Raw genomic sequence first — 18,453 nt, forward strand, 5'->3', positions numbered from 1 at the left:
TATAAAAATATTTTGCTCCCCAAATTAAACACAGTCCCTATGTTTTAGAATATTTTAATACTGGACTGCCAGGTCTTTAAAAATTCCAAGGCTGAAAACTACCTTACAATTTATTTTTTTTTAAATTGTATTTGAATTTTTTTTTATTCTTTTAATAAAAAGCCCTACCTTAGAAAATGGCAACGCAGCTTTAGTGTCAAAATCTTTTCTGCATGCTTTGAAAACTCCTGAGATGTTCAATGTTCGCTACGACGACCTTAAAAATAGCTATCTGTGGGGGGCTGAAAACTGATTCAAATTTATAAGCAAATGTGCGCAACAAAGAGAGAGAATACAAGAACATTTCAAGTGGGTCCTGTCACCTTACATTCTCTTCATTTTCGATTTCTCCATGAGATTTAAGCCACTCCTAAATATAAGAATCATGGACAAAGTAACAATACATTGAGGGAATACTGCTACAATAATACTGCTTAAGCACAGCATGTGCCAAAAGAGGCAGCATCCAGGAACTGGTGCTACAGTGTGCCTGTACTTCACCGAGTACGGTACTACATCTTTAGAACATTTATTTTAGTTTCTTTTTAAATTCCTATAGTGCGCCTATTTGGATACTAATCATTCTAAGTGGATTACAAATAAAACAAGACAACAAAAATATTCACAGATATTTGCCAGCATGTACTCAATCTGAAAAAAGGAACTTATGTGAGATCAAAAGCTCATGTATACATCATCTTCAATGTATTCTTTGGTCAGATCAAAAAAAGGGGTCATAATCTACAAATAATTCACTATGGGGTAGATTTTAAAAGGTACGTGCGGGCATCCATGTGCGCAAGCTACCCGGTGCACACACATGGACGCCTGATTTTATAACATGCGCACACTAGTGCGCGCATGTTATAAAATCGGGGGTCAGCGCACGCAAGGGGGTGCACATTAGTGCAACTTGTGCGCACTGATGCCTGCGGCCTTCCCCCATTCCATCCCAGGCAGCTAAAATTTCGGGAGGGAACTTTCCAACCCCCTAATCTAACCTTCCTACCCCTTCCCCTAACCTTCCTGCCCTCTAGCCCTATCCTAACCCCCCCCCCCCCCGGCCTTTATGTTACCTTCTGCGCCTGCCTCTGAGCGATCTTCTGCACTTGGAGATCGCTCCGAGGAAGGCGCTCCTGCACTTGGGCCGTCGGCTGCCAGTATTCAAAATGGCGCCGATAGCCTTTGCCCTTATTATGTCACGGGGCTACCGGTGCCATTGGTTGGCCCCTGTCACATGGTAGGAGCAATGGGCCATGTGTGACAAGGGCTGACCAATGGCACCAGTAGCCCCTGTGACATAGTAAGGGCAAAGGCCATCGGCGCCATTTTGAATACTGGCAGCCGACGGCCCAAGTGCAGGAGATCGCTCCCGGACCCCCGCTGGACCACCAGGGACTTTTGGCAAGTCTTGGGGGGGGGGGGGGGGTTGTAGTTAATTAAATGTAAAGGGTTGGGATGAGGGGTTTTTTGGGGTTTTTTTTCCAACAAAGAGAACGATAAAAGTTTTCTGATCTGGGGAGTGGACAGAAATGGCCCTCCCCAGACCCGAAAATGAAGTGGGGACAAAAAAAATATCTTTTGCCCTCCCCTAATTTGCTCCATAAGACACACAGATGCCTGGGAACAGAGCCGGTTTAGCACACTGTTTTTTTTTTTTTTTTTAAATTTTCCCGCTCCGAATCCTAGGTTCGTCTTATGGTCAGGTGCGTCTTATGGAGCGAAAAATACGGTAATTTACATGCGCCAGCAGCCACCGCTGTCCCAGCTGGCCTTCGACCCGCCCCTTTGAAGAGGCCTGGCATTGTGCGTGTACTGGGCCCCTTTGAAAATTCACACAGCATACGTAAACCCTGGGATTTACACACTCAGGCCTTTTAAAATCTGGCCTAAAATACAAAAAAAAAAAAACACGTTAAATCTGCCCGTTTTTACAGTTTAAAAAAAAAAAAGAGCTACAATAAAGGGAGTGCATGGTGTCATCTGTTTCAAATATTTTCCCAGTACACTCTATGGCAAAAAAAGTAAAAGACTCTTTGCAAAGAAAGGGTTTTTTTTGGGTGCAAACTTTTTCACAAAAAACAAACAGTGCCACGCACAATCCACTGAATCCCCAAAGCTGGGAGGTCCTGCAACATGTCTCCCCATATGGAAGAGTCTGATTAAAAAACGCACATGTATTTTGAATGAAAACAAAGCACTTCAGATGTATCTCTTGACATCTTCAACAACGATTAGAATACAAAAGCTGGACAACACAAATCTTATTCAAAAGCAGTCAACCACATTGTAGTGAGTCAGTCATATAAAATTAGAAAAATTCCCAAGTAGTTTTATTCTAGTGATTTTGCAAACTCAGCATAGTCAATAAATCCATCATTATTCTTATCGTCATCTCGTAAAACTTCATTTACTAAAGCAACAATGACGTCTTCTTTCATTGCTTCCGAATTCTCACCGCCTTCCTATAACAAAAAAAAAAAAAAAAAAGGGAATGAGAAATAGCAATTATAAAAGGAGTATGCTTTTCACTACACAGCAAATCTTAATTTTACAATGCCACAGTTGTGGAATGGGGTTTTGTGCCCACTGAAAATGTGAAGTTACCGAAAACAGAAGAAATTGTAAAAATAAAGTATTACATTATTATTGTATATAAACAAAGCTTAGAAATAATTTGGAGGTGAAAAAAATGGAGCAAAAACTCATGTGGTTTGGTGTTAACTCGACTATAATAATCAACGTACAGAAGGGACTTCTCCTGAAGAGAAGGAAAATGTTGGATAAGATATCATGGAAACAGAAAAAAAAAAAATTACCTAAAACTATCCACTAGAGGTGCTTGCATACTGGGAGGCATAAGTAAAGGATTACCCAGTTCTAATGGAAGAACTCATAGCATATCGTAACAAATAGTTATAGCTACAGACCAGTGATTCCCAAACCAGTCGTCAAGGGACTCCCTAGCCACTCTGGTTTCCCAAATATCCACAATAAAGGTACAAAGAAATGTATCTGCATTTATACCTGGTCTCCAGTATAGGAAAAAACAGGCTGGAGATCCAGAAAACCAGAGTGGCTAGATGTGCCTGAAGGACTGGTTTGGGAATATGTTGAAATAATCAGATGAATCACCAAAGGATCTACATTGCAAGCAAAAAAATAATGAGCAACATTGTTGAAACCTTAATGCTCTCCTTAATAAAACTGAAAAATGTTCATATATTTATGAGAGGATCAGACTCTGGTGTTAAACATCTGTCTCTATTTCATAATTGTTGATCTCCCGATAACCAACCTTATTTCCCAAATTGTTTGTTTTTTGCTTTAACCACTCAAATTTAACAAGTATTTAAAATACCAATTAATTGAAGTATTCCAATTTGAGAAATTCACTAAAGAGGTAATTTTCAAAAGGAGTTACGTGTGTAAATATAACTACTAGTGTAGCAATTTTCAAAAGCCCACTTATTCGAGTAAAGTGCATTTACTAGAGTAAAACCCAGTTCTACTCGGGTAAATGCTTTTTAAAATCAGGCCCAAAGTGCTCAAGCATAATCAGGCCCAAAGTGCTCAAGCATAATCAGGCCCAAAGTGCTCAAGCATAAGTATATAATTTTATTGCAAAACTTCCCATATTATTGTTCCCCCCTCTCGTTAATGCCTTGTTATCATGTTTTTTACTGTTCAATGTAAAGCGCCATGCCGTGCGTCTGTTTTTGCGTTACAATGTGAACCGATATGATATCCTGGATGAATGTCGGTATATAAAAATTTTAAATAAATAAATAAAATAAATAAATAAATAAGCATAAAATTATACCATTTTCATGATGGCACAAGATATGACCTCTGGTCCCAAAAGCTCAGATCTCAAAACAATTGTTAGCTTTTTAAAGAGCTTCGCCCTATCATCCACATTTTGGGTTTCTTTTAATTTAGTGCTAAAGACTAGATGTATATTTCAGAGTTTCCCATTAACACATTTTACATCTGAAGGCAAACAATACTTATCTGGATGACTAAAAATACTAAAGAAACCTGATAGTTGTGGTTCAAAATGCTATGGACTTAAAATATAATCTTCAGACCGGCTTATATATAAATGTTCCAATGTCAGATTCTCCAAAGCTAAATTGAGAAGTTAAACACAAAACAGTAGATCCTCATCAGGTCCATGTTTCGGCCACTCAGACCTGCTTTGGAGAAATACATGCTACAAATGTCTTGATGGAATAGCAGCAATGTTTTAAACTCTCTCGTTACCAGGCTGAAATGGATAATCCAGAGTCACATCTGACATTAGATGACTACGTTCAAGCTGGTTTGTTTAAATTCATGGCATCTTAAAATCAGAAGTATCAATTTCCTTTCGTTTCTGTGCCTGTTTTAAGAATTGTAATCAGCTTTAGATAAGCCGCCAAGAACGCAAGCACAGGAAAAAGCAAGCACGAACCCAGAGCAGGATGGTCAGCGAGGAGCAGGTATTGGGAATGTGTGGCGGCTGCTGAGCCAAGGTTTGAGACGTACCAGGAGCTGGAGTGAAGGAATTTGCAGGGCTCGATGAATCCTGAGCAGCCTAACAGCCAGAAAGACACTGGTGAATCAATTATAAAGGGAGAAACTGGGAATGAACAGTGTTCTGGCGTGCTTAACTGTGCTGCATGCAGCTAGAGAGATGAAAGGAATGCAGGGGAGAACTCTACTAGGGCTTACCTTAACTCTTACAAATCCTGAAACATTTTTCACAGACCCAAACCTCTAACTTTATGGAAATGAAATGCAATGACCCAGTACCAGATATTTACAGACTACTTCTATGCACTGGGTGAGGAACTACAGTTTTGTTTGTTGCAGTGAATTTGCGTGAAGAGATTTAGGTTTTCTTTTTTTGGTTCCATTCGGTTCCTTACCCAGTTGTTAAATACTTTTTGTTTGGTTAATTTTGGTTCCTGAAACATGTGACTCCATTAGGCCACTTTGATTATTATATTTATATACAACTTTCCTGGTCATATGGTCATTCAAAGTGAACAAAAATAAAAACCACAATATAACTCATTAAAGCAAACAAAAATAAGCCCAGAAAAATTAAAAAGGCATATAACATTTAAAGATTGTAAAGAAAAAAAGTCAAACATTTGGCCGAATGCTAGGCCACAAACATCTCGCTTTTACATCATAAAGGAACATAAAACTTGCCATACTGGGCCAACCAAAGATCCACCAAGCCCAGTGTCCTGTTTCCAACAGTGGCCAATCCAGGTCACAAGTGCCTGGCAGGATCCCAGGGGGTAGCAGATTCCATGCTGCTAATGCCCAGGGATAAGCAGTGGGTTTCCCAAGTGTACCTTAACAATAGGTTTTGAATATTTTCCTCCAGGAACTTGTCCAAAAATTTTTTTTTTAAATGCAGCCTCACTAACAGCTTTCACCACATCTTCTGGAAACAAATTCCAGAGCTCAATTATGCACTGAATAAAAAAAAATATTTTCTCTTATTAGTTTTAAATATATCACCTACTAACTCCATTTTGTGTCCCCTGGTCTTTGTACTCTTTGAAAGAGTAAATAACCGATTAATGTTACTTGTTCTACGCCACTCATTTTATAGACCTCATTCATATCTCCCCTCCAGGCTGAAGAGTCTTAACCTCTTTAGTCTTTCCTCATAGGGGAATTGTTCCATCCCCTTTATCATCTTGATTGCCCTTCTCTCACCTTTTCTAATTCTGCTATATTTTTCCTGAGATGTGGTGACAGGAACTGAACACAATATTCAAGATGAGGTCACACCATGGAGCGATATAGAGGCATTATGATATTCTCTGTTTTATTCTTCATTCCTTTCCTGATAATTCCTAGCGTTCTATTTGTTTTCTTGTCTGCTGCTACATAATGAGCAGATTTCAACATCAATGATGTCTAGATCCTTTTCCTGAATGGTAACTTCTAATGTGAAACCTCACATTGTGTAACTATAATTTGGGTTACTCTTCCATAAGTGCATCACTTTGCACTTGTCCACATTAAATCTCATTTGCCATTTACATGCCCAGTCTCCCAGTTTTGCAAGGTCCTCTTGTAATTCCAACAATGCTCTTGTGATTTAACAACTTTGAATAGTTGTGACATCTGTAAATTTGATCACCTCATTTGTTGTTCCTATTTCCAGGTCACTTATAAAATATATTAAAAAACAGTGGAGAGATCACGTGATGTGGGGAGCGTGGTCAGACGTCTCTGACCGGGCTACGGGCTGCGCAGCTCCATTTTGCCGAAAAAAAAGCGAACTAACGAAGGAACCTCCGAAATAGCTGAAAGACGCACCGCATGTGTCTATTACAAGTTTTATGCACAAAAACCCCTCAGTGATGCCGGCGAAGTTAGCGTGGAAGGAAGACAAAAAAATCGCGCGGGCCGGAAAGGAAAATGGCAGTGCCAGCGTCTGACAGTCACAACGGAGACAGCCCAATTTCCAGCCCTCGTAAGCACCTGACCACCGACGAAATAAAAGCTGTATTAGAGGCCCTGGACAGTAAATTATCAGGTATTTCAGCGCAATTCTGCTCCCTGCAGGCAACTATTTCTGATTATGCCCCCCGATTGGATCAAGTGGAGGGGAGAACCTCCACTCTCAAAGATGAAGTAGGGACTTTAACTGCGACAGTCACTCACCTAGAAAAGGCTGTTGAAGACCAATCGGAGAAAATAGATGACCTGGAAAACCGTGCCAGACGGTCCAATATTAGATTCCTGGGCATTCCAGAGTCTGTGGAGGAGGCAGCACTCAGGCAATCTCTATTAACATGGCTGCCAGATAGCTTGGGCCTGGAAAACCTAAAAAGAGTTCTAGAGATAGAGAGAGTGCATCGGCTGGGTGCACGGGTACAGGGACAAATGCATCCTAGGATAGAAATAGCAAAAATCCTAAACTTTCATCACAAGCAGCTAGGAAACAAGAGAATTTGAAATTCCAAGATGTGCCAGTTAGATTGGCCCCAGATTACTCGGCTAAGGTAGCTGCGCTGCGAAGAGCATATGTCCCGGTGTGTAGTTCCCTGGTGGAGAAGAACATCCGTTTCTCCTTACAATTCCCAGCGAAACTGAGAATTAATTATGATGGAAAATGGCTCACATATGATTCCCCAGCTACAGCAACTAAATTTCTGGAAGATTTAAATAAATGACTGACAAAGTACCAAATAACCTTGTGAAAGGTTCTGGATAAAAAAGGTTGGAAGAGGGGGGCTGGGTGGCCCGGTCACATCAAACACGATCTCCAGGAAGGACTTATGAGTCTTTCAGGTTCTGCATGGGATTTTTTTTTTTTTTTGGGGGGGGGGGGGGGGGGGCAGGGACATCGGACTTGTGTTAAAACTAAAGGTTCTGTGTATAAGTTATTAACTGTGCCCACATCTTTATTTAACATGGCGGCAACTTGCAAACCACTATGGGGTGGGTTTGAAGGGAGGCGAGATCAGCTGGGAATCTGGCCTCTACTCTTTCCTATACTGCCTACTGTTACTCTTTACAGCCCACCGATAAGAGGATGGGGTGAAGTACAGATACATTTCATAGAATATTGACGGGGATCCCCCCAAATAAAATTAAAAAAAAAAAAATTTCAACATCTACAGAGACTGCAGGTTAACATCGCGAGCATCCAAGAGACATCTGGATGCTACAGAGAGCGCTGAGCTGTGCAGGGATTGGGCAGCAGTTTGCTACTTTAATCCCGCTAAAGGAAAGAAAGGAGGGGGTGGCAGTATTAGACCACAAAAATACTCCTTTAACGGTATCTACGGAAATAAAAGATGCAGAGGGCAGATGCATCATACTCCCAGGAAGCTTGGCCAGGGAAAGTATTTATGTAATGTACATGCCCCTAATGTACATGATAAAAACTTTCACATAGCTAAAGAAATATGCTATTGTTGCACTCACACGGAGATCTGATTCTCATGGGAGATCTAAATTGTGTACATGATGCTACTCTGGACAAATCACAGCTCGGGTAGAAACGGGAGTAACTATTCTGTGTAAACACCTAAAACTTCATGACATCTGGCGCTTGTTGCACCCAGAAGTTCGAGAATACACACGTCTCCCGAGCTCATGGTACGATGTCCAGAATTAATTACGTTCTTCTAGATGAACGGCTATTTCCAAGGGTGGAGAGGGCGGATATGGGTTCAATAGCGATAGCAGATCATGCCCCGGTCTGGATGGATATTTGGTTTTCTTCAGAACGGACTACCCATAAGCAGTGGAAATTCCCGAGCCATTTAAGCGCAGATAAGAAATTTCAGCAGTTCTTACATGAAAAATGGGAGGACTATGCGAGTACCAACCAGCAAAACAGTGGTAATCCCTCCCTATTCTGGGAAACGAGCAAGGCGGTCCTTAGGGGTGAAATAATGGCATACAATATCGCCCGGAATAAACAGCTAAATAAAACCATGGTTCAGTTAGATCTGCAACTGCGGCAAGCCAAAAACCTTTTCTCAGAATCCCCATCAGCCACATCTAAAGATGCATACTGGGCATGCCTTCACTCCTTGAATGCACATAATTCATTTTGAGGGCTCAAAAATTGATGAGGGCATCAGAACATGTCTTTTTTCGATATGGCAATAAATCAGGAAAACTTCTAGTGCGCCTTGAAGCTATAAAAAAGGCGAAAAACATATATAAGTGGGCTGAAAGCTGAAGGGGAGACACATGTTACCACCACCCCGGAAATCTGTGAGATCTTACAGTTGTTCTACAAATCTCTGTATAAGGAAGAGAGACTGGGAGATAGCATAGATGAAGATCTTTTCTTTCGGGACTTAAAGTTGCCTCAAGTCTTGGATGCTCAGCTTGAGTTCCTCAACAAGCCTATCACGGAAAGGGAACTACAGGGTGTCATCAGAACTAGTAAGAACATTAAAGCATCGGGGCCAGACGGATTTTCCGCTGAATACTATAAAATTTTATGTTCCCAGATTTCAGGACCCCTGTCAGTCTAACACTGCTTGTAAGACTGGAGGATTTCCCCCGGCTTTTAACAAGGCATACATTACCGTCCTACCCAAGCCTGGGAAAGACCCATCTCTGGCTGCCTCGTACAGACAGATTTCATTGTTATACCAATATTTAAAACTTTTTGCACAAATCTTGGCCCTACGCCTGGGAGTGATTGTCCTTCTTTAATATCTCCCTATCAAGCAGGTTTGTCAAAGGCAGAAATGCTGGAGCCTGGAGAGGAATCAAGATGGCTGCCGGAGAGGTTGCATATTGATCTGCTCCGTTTTTCTGTGCCTCTTCAGACATTTTATCCTGTAGTTTTTGACTAAATGCCACACAAAAAGGGAAAATCCGGGTATATCCTCCCATCCCGGAGAATACTGAGGGGCAACGTTTAATATCGCAGTATGCGACCCAGATGTCAGGAATGAGGACGTCTAGCCCCATTGGTGAGGAAGGGAAAGGAACCCCATACTCACCCGGGGAACTATCCTTGACGCCTCTGGATCCAAGAACTCCACTGTAAGCTTCTCTACTGCCTGTCGCTGTTGTTGAGACACTGACGGGGTGAGTCCTTCGAGCATGCTCAGATGGGAGGCATTCCCGGCACCGGTTCAGAGGGAGGAGCAACCCAAGCCCCAGCTGAGGCACCAGAGAGAGTGGTGGAGTGAGAAGGCCTTAGAGTAGTAACATCGGGGCCAAGGGCTGGCTTGTTTACCCCGTAGAGAATAAAACTGGCGATAGTTACACTCGATGCCCTATGGGACTTCATAGCAGGAAATGCGGTGAAACTCTATGAGCAGGCCTACAAACTGGAGGCGGTGTCGAAAAGAATGGACAAGTTGGAATCTTTCCAAGAGAATCAAGCTAATACTATATTGAAGGTAACTGAAGAAGTTAAAAAGTTACAAGATTTAAGTGTGGTTTCCGTGAATGAAAGACTTTCGTCACTGAAAAGACCCGAGTCAGTAGAAAACTATATGAGACACTTAATTCTGAGACTCCTTAATTTCCCTAAGGTAAAGGGAGAGTTGCCTTTTCAGACTTTTAAAAAGTTTGTTGTGGAGATTCTAAAAAATACCTCCTGATAAAGTTCCCTCTGTTAAAAAAATATTCTTCTTAAAACAAAGAAGCACTCCAATATCACCTGGTTTAGGGATAGATATGGCTAATCTGTCCAATTTCCTAGAAACTTCTGAGGTTGAAAAAAATAGAGAGGTCCTCTTTATTTGTAACTTTCTTCTCTGAAAATGATGTTGGATTAATTATGAAGAATTATTTTAAAAATCTGAATGTATTATTTTTGGGAGGCCAGGTTCGTATTTTTCCCCAGACTTAACAAAATCCATGCAACAGCGTAGGAAGAAATTCATAGCTATGCGTCCTGAAGTTTTAGCATTAGGGGGTACCTATGTTCTGCGGTACCCCCTGTAAGTGCATTGTAAAACTTTCAGGAAATACGTATATATTCTTCAGTCCGGAACAACTACAGGCCTTCCTAGAGGCTCGGGCGCAATAACCTGCATCCCATCGAGGATTCATAAATTAATATACCTGATGTAATATCAGCCTTTAGTTAACATGAAGTTCTAATGTTCTCCTTTTTTTCTTTTCCTCTCAATTTTCCTACGTAAGAGAGATCTTGGATATGTTTATGTTCACTTATTATTTACTTGAAGAAAAGAAATATGTTGTTAAGGAACAATATCATTGTATCTCTTGTAATTCTGTGCAAAGTTTTCTTTGTATTAATATGTAAAATAATGACAAATTAAAAAAAAAAAAAAAAAAAAGGAAATGCTGGGGCCCTGACATCCGATTACTTTCAGCGATTGAAACGTCATGATTTCAGGGGTGGCCCTCTATGGTAGTAGGCTTTGACTCAGGAAAGGCCTTTGATCGTGTATCTTGGGCCTATATGTACTCAGTCTTGGTTAAATATGGCTTCTCGGGAGCTATAATAACAGCTATAGCCGCTTTGTATCAGAGTCCAAAGTCCCACATTTTGGCTAATGACTCCCTTTCGGATGCCTTAATTATCCAGAGAGGGGTACGTCAGGGATGTCCGCTGTCCCCCATATTATATATACTGTCATTGGACCCCTTGTTGCGGAAACTGGCTGAAGCGCAAGAGATTTGTGGCTTTACATATAAAAAACAGGCTTGTTTTAAAGTAGCTGCTTTTGCAGATGATATGTTAGTATTTTAAGCAACTTGGTTACGTTCCTTCGTCCGAACGAAAAGTTGATTAGGACTTGACACTTTAAAATGGGTCACGTGGGCAGCGAAGGACGCCTTCCTCACCTGGCCTGTGCATGGCTCGTTCGACACTGTTTTGTTGTCCCGTTTGAAAGAATTTATTAATAAGTATGCCTCTGACCCCGATAAGCTGAAAGAACATCGTCAAGTGTATAGTTGGTTTGTTTTAGTTAAATCATTTATTGAAAATGCAAGTTCTCCCTTGCCGAAAGATGAAGATGGCGGAGCCTGCGCGCTCCCGGCTCCTCTTCCGGATCCTGTTACCACGCCCCATTCCCCTACGACTGTCGATGATACTGGCGGTACGCCTCTTGGTGCTCCACCCCCTTATGATACGTCGTCCAATCCACACCCGTACGCTGACGTACAGGCACGCCTTCAGCAAATGGCATTTCCCGCCGTTGCCAAAGCCCCTGTCCAAGCCACACCCCTCAAATGTCCCGCCCCCATGACTGCCATTGGCTACACCCCCTTGGTCCCAGACCGAATCCCACAGCCATCCCCATCTGCGTCACAGCCCGCGCCCATTGCTAGTACTCCTACTGTCACAGCGCCCACCCCCATCTCCTCGATTCCACTCTCAAGAGGATGAAGGAGGCCTCATTTCTGTCCATGGTACCTTATATTGTACTCTGGTTCCCCCCGTTCCCCCTGCAGCTTCTCTCGATCATAACACCGTCGCCCCTGCTCCTCGCAGCCCCGCTTCCGTTCTTTCTGATGACCTTTTGGGGCAGCTAGCGTTTGAAGACCCATCTACTTCGTCTCCGTTGCAATCTTCTGTAGCACAAAGTCAGACTGTTTCGGCTTTACGACAACAAATAACTGATCATATGACTCCGAGAGGACCAATTTACAACAGTCCTTCGGCGTTTGCCGCTGTTACCTCAGTTAAAAGTCCTGCCACTACTTCTTCCCCGTCTCTGCCAGCATTAACCCCTGGCGACTTCGTAGCGCGTCAAGAACACTCGTACCAGTATGTTTTTCCCTGGATAGATAATTTGGCTGGCTGGACAGAAGCCGTAAGTCCCCAAATGAGACTTTACCCACGAGCTGGATCTCTTATCACTGCTGATATGAACACCGCTCGTAACGCGATTAGAGGTAACCCGAATCCCTCCTAGTCCGCAAAAATTCAAGCTTACATGGACAAAGGATTGAAAGTGTGGGAGAAATATGAAGGCCAGTACCCCACTGTTGCGGAAGCCATGATAGCAAACTCCATAGACCCCGCTCTCTCAACCCCTGCTGTTGTTCTCCCTATTCTAACTAGGGCGCAGCACAGAGGTACTCCCATTCAGTCATATTTACCTTGGTCCTTCACGGACCTGCAAGCTATCCTTTCTAGCCTTCCTTCTATTTCCCGTGGCGCCACTGCCTGGATTCATAAATTTGAAATCCTCACCATGGGTATGCAGCTTGCGGTTGGGGACATCAAGGCCCTCTTTGCACAAACCCCTGGATTAGATCAATCTGCTGTTTGGACTGCAGCCCAGTGTTCTTCCGTACTGTTGACACAGGACCACAACGGAGATTCTTTTAACTTACATCGTTCTGCCACGTGGGACGCCCTTCTCCATTTATTTCCACAACGAGATTTTTCCAAACTGACCTCCGCCCGATGGGACCCCAAATTTACGCCATTTGACGCCTATTTGCATAATTTCCAGGAGATGTTTATTCAGGAAGTGGGAGGATCCTACTGTGATACCAATTCCTTGCCTATGTTTTGTCACATGTTTGTTCAAACCTTACCCGATAAGGTTCACCAAGCCTTGGGTAACGTCGTAGGCTTACAGAATATGACATGGGGTCTCATGCATAGCAATATTCTACATCATATTCAGAAATTCCTGGATGCCAGAGACAAGTCGCAAGAGGATCTAATCAAGACGGAGACCAAGGCTAGTGCACTTATAATTAAAAATCACGAAACCCCCAAGCCAAATACTTCCACTGAAGACTCCCGTTTCTTCCAAACCTCGGCTCCTCATGATTCCTTCCGCAGAACTAGGGGACGGTCATCGTTGCGTCGCCCATTACAGACCTGGAATCATGACACAAGACCCCGTGATTGGGAACACCAGGATTACGCCCCTGACTGGCCCAACCTCAAAGAAGAGGGCCAGGACAACAATGTGGCCAATTTGGTCATTATGCTCAGGATTGCCACTTCTCAGTCCCTTCTTCAAATCCTCTTAGACAGAACAGTCAGAATCCTATGAGAGGCCCCTCATACCCAAGCCCTAGGGGACAATCTCCATACCCGATGTTCAACCCTCGTACATGGACAGGACCAAAGCATCAATACCCTCCCCGATGATGCCGAACTGCGACATCTCGTCACACCAATAACTATCCCTGCTGATTCACACACGCCTACCCTCGAACTAATACTGAACGGCAAACACCCCGTGCGCTTCCTGGTAGACCCGGAAGCCTCTACTTCTGTTCTTCGTTGCCTACCACCTTCTGTTGCTCTATCCTCTGCATCTCAGCCCGTTACCGGTCTTTCAGGTACCTCCACCCTATTAAGATGTACTCAAGTATGTTCCCTCCAATGTGGAGATGAACAACATGATGGTCATTTTGTATATGCCCTTAATTGTCCTGTGAACCTCCTGGGTCGAGATCTCCTCTCTAAATTTCGAGTGCAGTTGAATTTTTCCCATTCTCCCTCCCCTACCTCTGATTATGGCGGTTTTGGATCATTTCACAGATCAACGCGATTCTGCACTGACTTCAGTTCCCAAAGACCTATGGTCCATGGATGGTGAGAATGAGTTTGAATTTTCCCATTCGGCACATCCTCATTGTATTCGCCTTAAGGACGACAACGTAGGTCCCCCAACAGATTCAATATCCACTACCCTCCGAAGCCCTTCCCTCTATAGAAGTAGAGATTCAGAGTTTGCTTGCAGCAGGAGTGCTGGAACCCAGTGATTCACCCTATAATACACCTTTGTTCCCAGTAAAGAAAAAGAATGGGAGATGGAGACTGGTTCAAGACTTACGGGTATTGAATGATCTTACTATACCTATTTATCCCAATGTCCCTAACCCAGTGACACTCCTACATAGCACACCGATTCACCAATTTAAGACATGTATTGATCTCTCCAATGCTTTCTTCTGTATTCCCCTTGACCCCTCTTGTCACCCGTTGACATCCTTCCAGTTTGGACCATGCAGTTTTCAGTGGACGCGTCTCCCACAGGGCTTCCAAGACAGCCCAACTATTTTTAGTACCCAGCTACGAAAAGGTCTAGAACTGTTTGAGGCCACATTATCTGAGAATGCTAGCCTCTGCCAATATGTTGACGACCTGCTCCTTACGGCCACAGATGAAGCCCTCTGTATCCAACTTTCAGTTCAGCTCTTGTCTACCCTATATCACCTAGGATATAAGGTTAATCGCCGTAAATTCCTGTTGGCCCAGACTTCTGTTCCCTTTCTAGGTGTTCACCTGGGAAGTGGAGTGCGCTCTATTAATGACGACCTAGTACGATCCCTGGTGTCCCTCCCTGTTCCACCCCTCACGGTTACCCAGACTCGAGCTATACTAGGCTTACTTAATTTTTGTCATCTCTGGATTCCTGCCTTTAGTCAAAAGGCTCTTTTCCTGTACGCTTATCTACAAAAACAAGCGAAAGGCTCACAGCCTGTACATTTCACTGCTCGAGACACATCCCGTCTGAAAGCCCTCATTACCGAGGCTATGCAAGCCAATACCCTATTGTCTTACCAACATACCCAGTCATTGCACCTTTGGGTCATAGCTGGACAACATACTTGGTCTGCTGTTGGTACACAAGACCAAATGGAAGCTATCTTCCTTTCTGGTACATTTTCCCCAGTTGAATTAGGCATGACTTCTTGCGAAAAAGGAGTGGTCGCCTGCGCTGCAGCACGAGAAAAACTGAACCTCTATATCCCATATGCCATGGTGATTCTTCACACTCGACATGATGTTAGCTTTCTTCTCACACCTTCCCAAATGTCTTTAACTGCCTCTCGTACTGGAAAGTACAAAGCTATTCTCACCTTCTCTGCTACTACGTTACAGCCATGGGGCAAGACAGTGCCCGCGCGGCTACTTCTTTGGACAAAATATTATCAGCCACGGATCCTTTCGACACTTCGCCTCACACTTGTGCCTGGCAGCTTCCCGAATCAGACGACCTTCCTTTACTTGCCACTCCCTTGGAAATTGGAGAATATTGGTTTACTGATGCTGGAGGAACCCTCCTGACGTCTACAGGTTTTGCTGCTCTTCAACTCCTACCTCAGATACGGTTTTGGAAAAATACGTGTTTTCACTCCCCTCAGACACGAGTGTGCAAGAAGGAGAACGAATTGCAGTTACATGGGTCTTGGACCACCTGCTGGAACACCGTTATCCATTGGTCCCTGTCACTATTCACACGGACTCGCACTACGCTTTTTCTTCAGTACACCAACACCGTCACAAATGGAAGAAGAGAGTGATGACTACAAGTACGGGCACCTCTCTCAATAGTATACAGATATGGCAGAAACTGTTTACGTCTCTTGAAGAATTTGGTGATAGGGGTGAACATGTCGTGATTACATGGTTCAAAGGTCACCAGAAGCCATCATTGTCATGGGAAGCGTTGGGTAATTACCTAGTTGACATGGAACTCCAAGGCCTCAAACAGCATCAGCAAGACAGTATGCCCAACCCTTATCTCATCATGGTAACTACACGTTCTAGAGCGAGAGCCGAAGCACAAGCTACACACCCTCATGGTCCACTTCGGGAAGACGAGGAAACACCCTTGTGGTATCCAGAAGATGTCCCCTCTCCCCTGCAAACTGCCTATCAATTCCAACAAGAAGTAACTGGTGCTGAAATTGACGAATGGATACATGCTGGGGCCACACCTATCAGCCACCCCAGTGAAGACTGTTTCCTGTATACCCATCCATTTGGAAAGCCTTGTTTACCCTTAGCAGCCATCAGACACATTGCCTCCAGTTTACATTTGCCAGCTCATAGGCCAGCCACACAGCTCATGCAAGAACTATTGTCTGCATGGTGGAATCCGAAAATTTGTACCATATGTCACGAGACCGTGCAAATGTGTCATATTTGTACGGGTAACATTCCACAAAGAGGACCCCTTATTAATCCTGAACACATCCCCCGACCACAGGGTCCAGGTATAGAATGGCACTGCAATTTTACGGACATGGGAAGCAGAGAGCTACGCCGTCGTTTCCTTTTGGTTTGTGTCGACAGGTACTCACACTGGATAGAGGCTTTTCCCTGAAGAAGAGAGAGTAGCGATGCGATGGCAAAAGCGTTGTGTCAAGAAATCATACCACGACATGGGTTTCCACACTGCATAGTCACTGACAATGGCACCCATTTTGCCAACAAGTTGGTGGACACCATCACACAATTACTGGGATGCCACCATCGTAGAGTGACTATTTACAGACCTCAGAGCAACAGTCTTGTGGAACGGTACAATGGTCTATTGAAGACACAACTGCGGTTACTAATGGAACAAACTGAGGGTTCATGGTTAGACTGTCTACCATGGGCATTGTTATATTTGCAAAATGCACCTTTGTCCGAATTACGACTATCACCATTTCAACTACAGACAGGTAGGTTTATGCCTTTGGTAACTCCTAGTACGGCTATGATGGACATTCTCCCCGCATATTGGAAAAATCTGTGTGCTGCTCTGATCTACATCCATTCTTTTGCAGGAACCCCAGATGATCGACGAAACGATCCCAATCGTCTTCCATCAGTAAAAGTGGGGGACCTAGTGTGGCGAAAGAATTACACTCATAAGAGTTGGAAAGATCCCATGTACGTAGGACTGTTCTCGGTTTCTGCTACTACCCTGACAGCTGTCAAGCTAGGACAAGACATGGTGTGGACCCACCTGAGAGACATCCGCCCGCAGCCACAACTTACCGACCTCGAACCTGACGCAGACCCTGAAGAACAATTGCCCCCTTCTGACGATTTGAACTGAGACAAAGACAAACATTTAAAATGCTGAAATGTTCCACCAACCTCTGTTTCTCTCTTTTGATTCCTGGATGTGTGTAACGTTGGTTCTGTTCATCATTTTTACCTCCCTTAGCCTGTTCCTATATTTTCAGTTTGGCATTCGTATTCTGTAACCCATGATAATGTTTTGCTGTTCCTATATGTGGTCCATTTGGGTTGGCCTGTCCCTATTGCCTATATACAGCACTGACTGATTGTGCAGCATGCATCACCATAACGATAGATGGCATAACCAAAACTTCCACCCTATTGTACAAGTCCCAATACGAATGTGGAGGATTATTACGTATTGCACATAACGCCACACGATACAGTGTAAGCACGGCTGGGAATACAATCACTTGTTTTGACCCCACTGAAAAGCCCGTCCAACAATGGATACAAGTCCATAAAGGAGAAACTCCTCAGGGTCTACTTATGGCATCTGCCCTTTTGCTCCCTACTGACAAGCAGGTATCCCTTATTTTTGAAGTATGTACCCTACCCGCATCTTGGGATGTGTCCTACAGATGTGGCAACGATTTGGCTTGGCACCATACCTATATGCAAAACCACAAGTATGTATGCCCCAAAAGATGGCCATACACTGGCTCTCCTACTTCTCACTGTGCTGAAAGTAAGGCAGATTCTTATTGTGCCTTTTGGGATTGCATTGCCTTTACCACGTGGAATCATAAATGGGCCCAATGGGCCTCCATAACACTCATACCGAGCATGTCAAACTGTGAACGCAATACTTGTAATAAGGTAAACTTCACCCTCCTAGCACCCTCAAAATTCCTCCAAACCTGGGGAAATGTTTTTGGTATGCGAATCTACGCCACAGGAACTGATCCTGGTGGCCTTTTCTATGTCCACAAGGTAACTACCCGCAGAAGCCCATTAGATCACTCCGCTATTTTTAAAGAGTTTTACCAACATGTCCAAGAACCTTTTCCTATGTCCCCTACTGTCTGGAACCTTTTCATTGACCTTGCCAATGCTATTACTACCTCTCTGGATAGTGAATTGCAGGTTAGACTTACGCGGCCAAATTGTGGGTAGAAAGCGGGTTAGAAACAGGGTAACCATGGCCGCGCTTTACTGTATCG

At 43.6% G+C, this 18,453-nt stretch overlaps 1 protein-coding gene across 1 annotated transcript in view; it reads right to left on the bottom strand.

Annotated features, from left to right (window-relative positions):
- Positions 1-2,345: 2,345 nt before the first annotated feature.
- Positions 2,346-18,453, bottom strand: part of MCFD2 (multiple coagulation factor deficiency 2) — a 49,112-nt gene continuing 33,004 nt past the window's right edge. Inside the window, exon 4 of the mRNA XM_029593371.1 lies at positions 2,346-2,504. Within this exon, the coding sequence (XP_029449231.1) occupies positions 2,373-2,504 (132 nt within the window). The 3' untranslated portion in view covers positions 2,346-2,372. The remainder of the gene's footprint in view (positions 2,505-18,453) is intronic.

This window comes from Rhinatrema bivittatum, chromosome 3 (assembly GCF_901001135.1).
Source record: "Rhinatrema bivittatum chromosome 3, aRhiBiv1.1, whole genome shotgun sequence".
NCBI lineage: Eukaryota > Metazoa > Chordata > Amphibia > Gymnophiona > Rhinatrematidae > Rhinatrema > Rhinatrema bivittatum.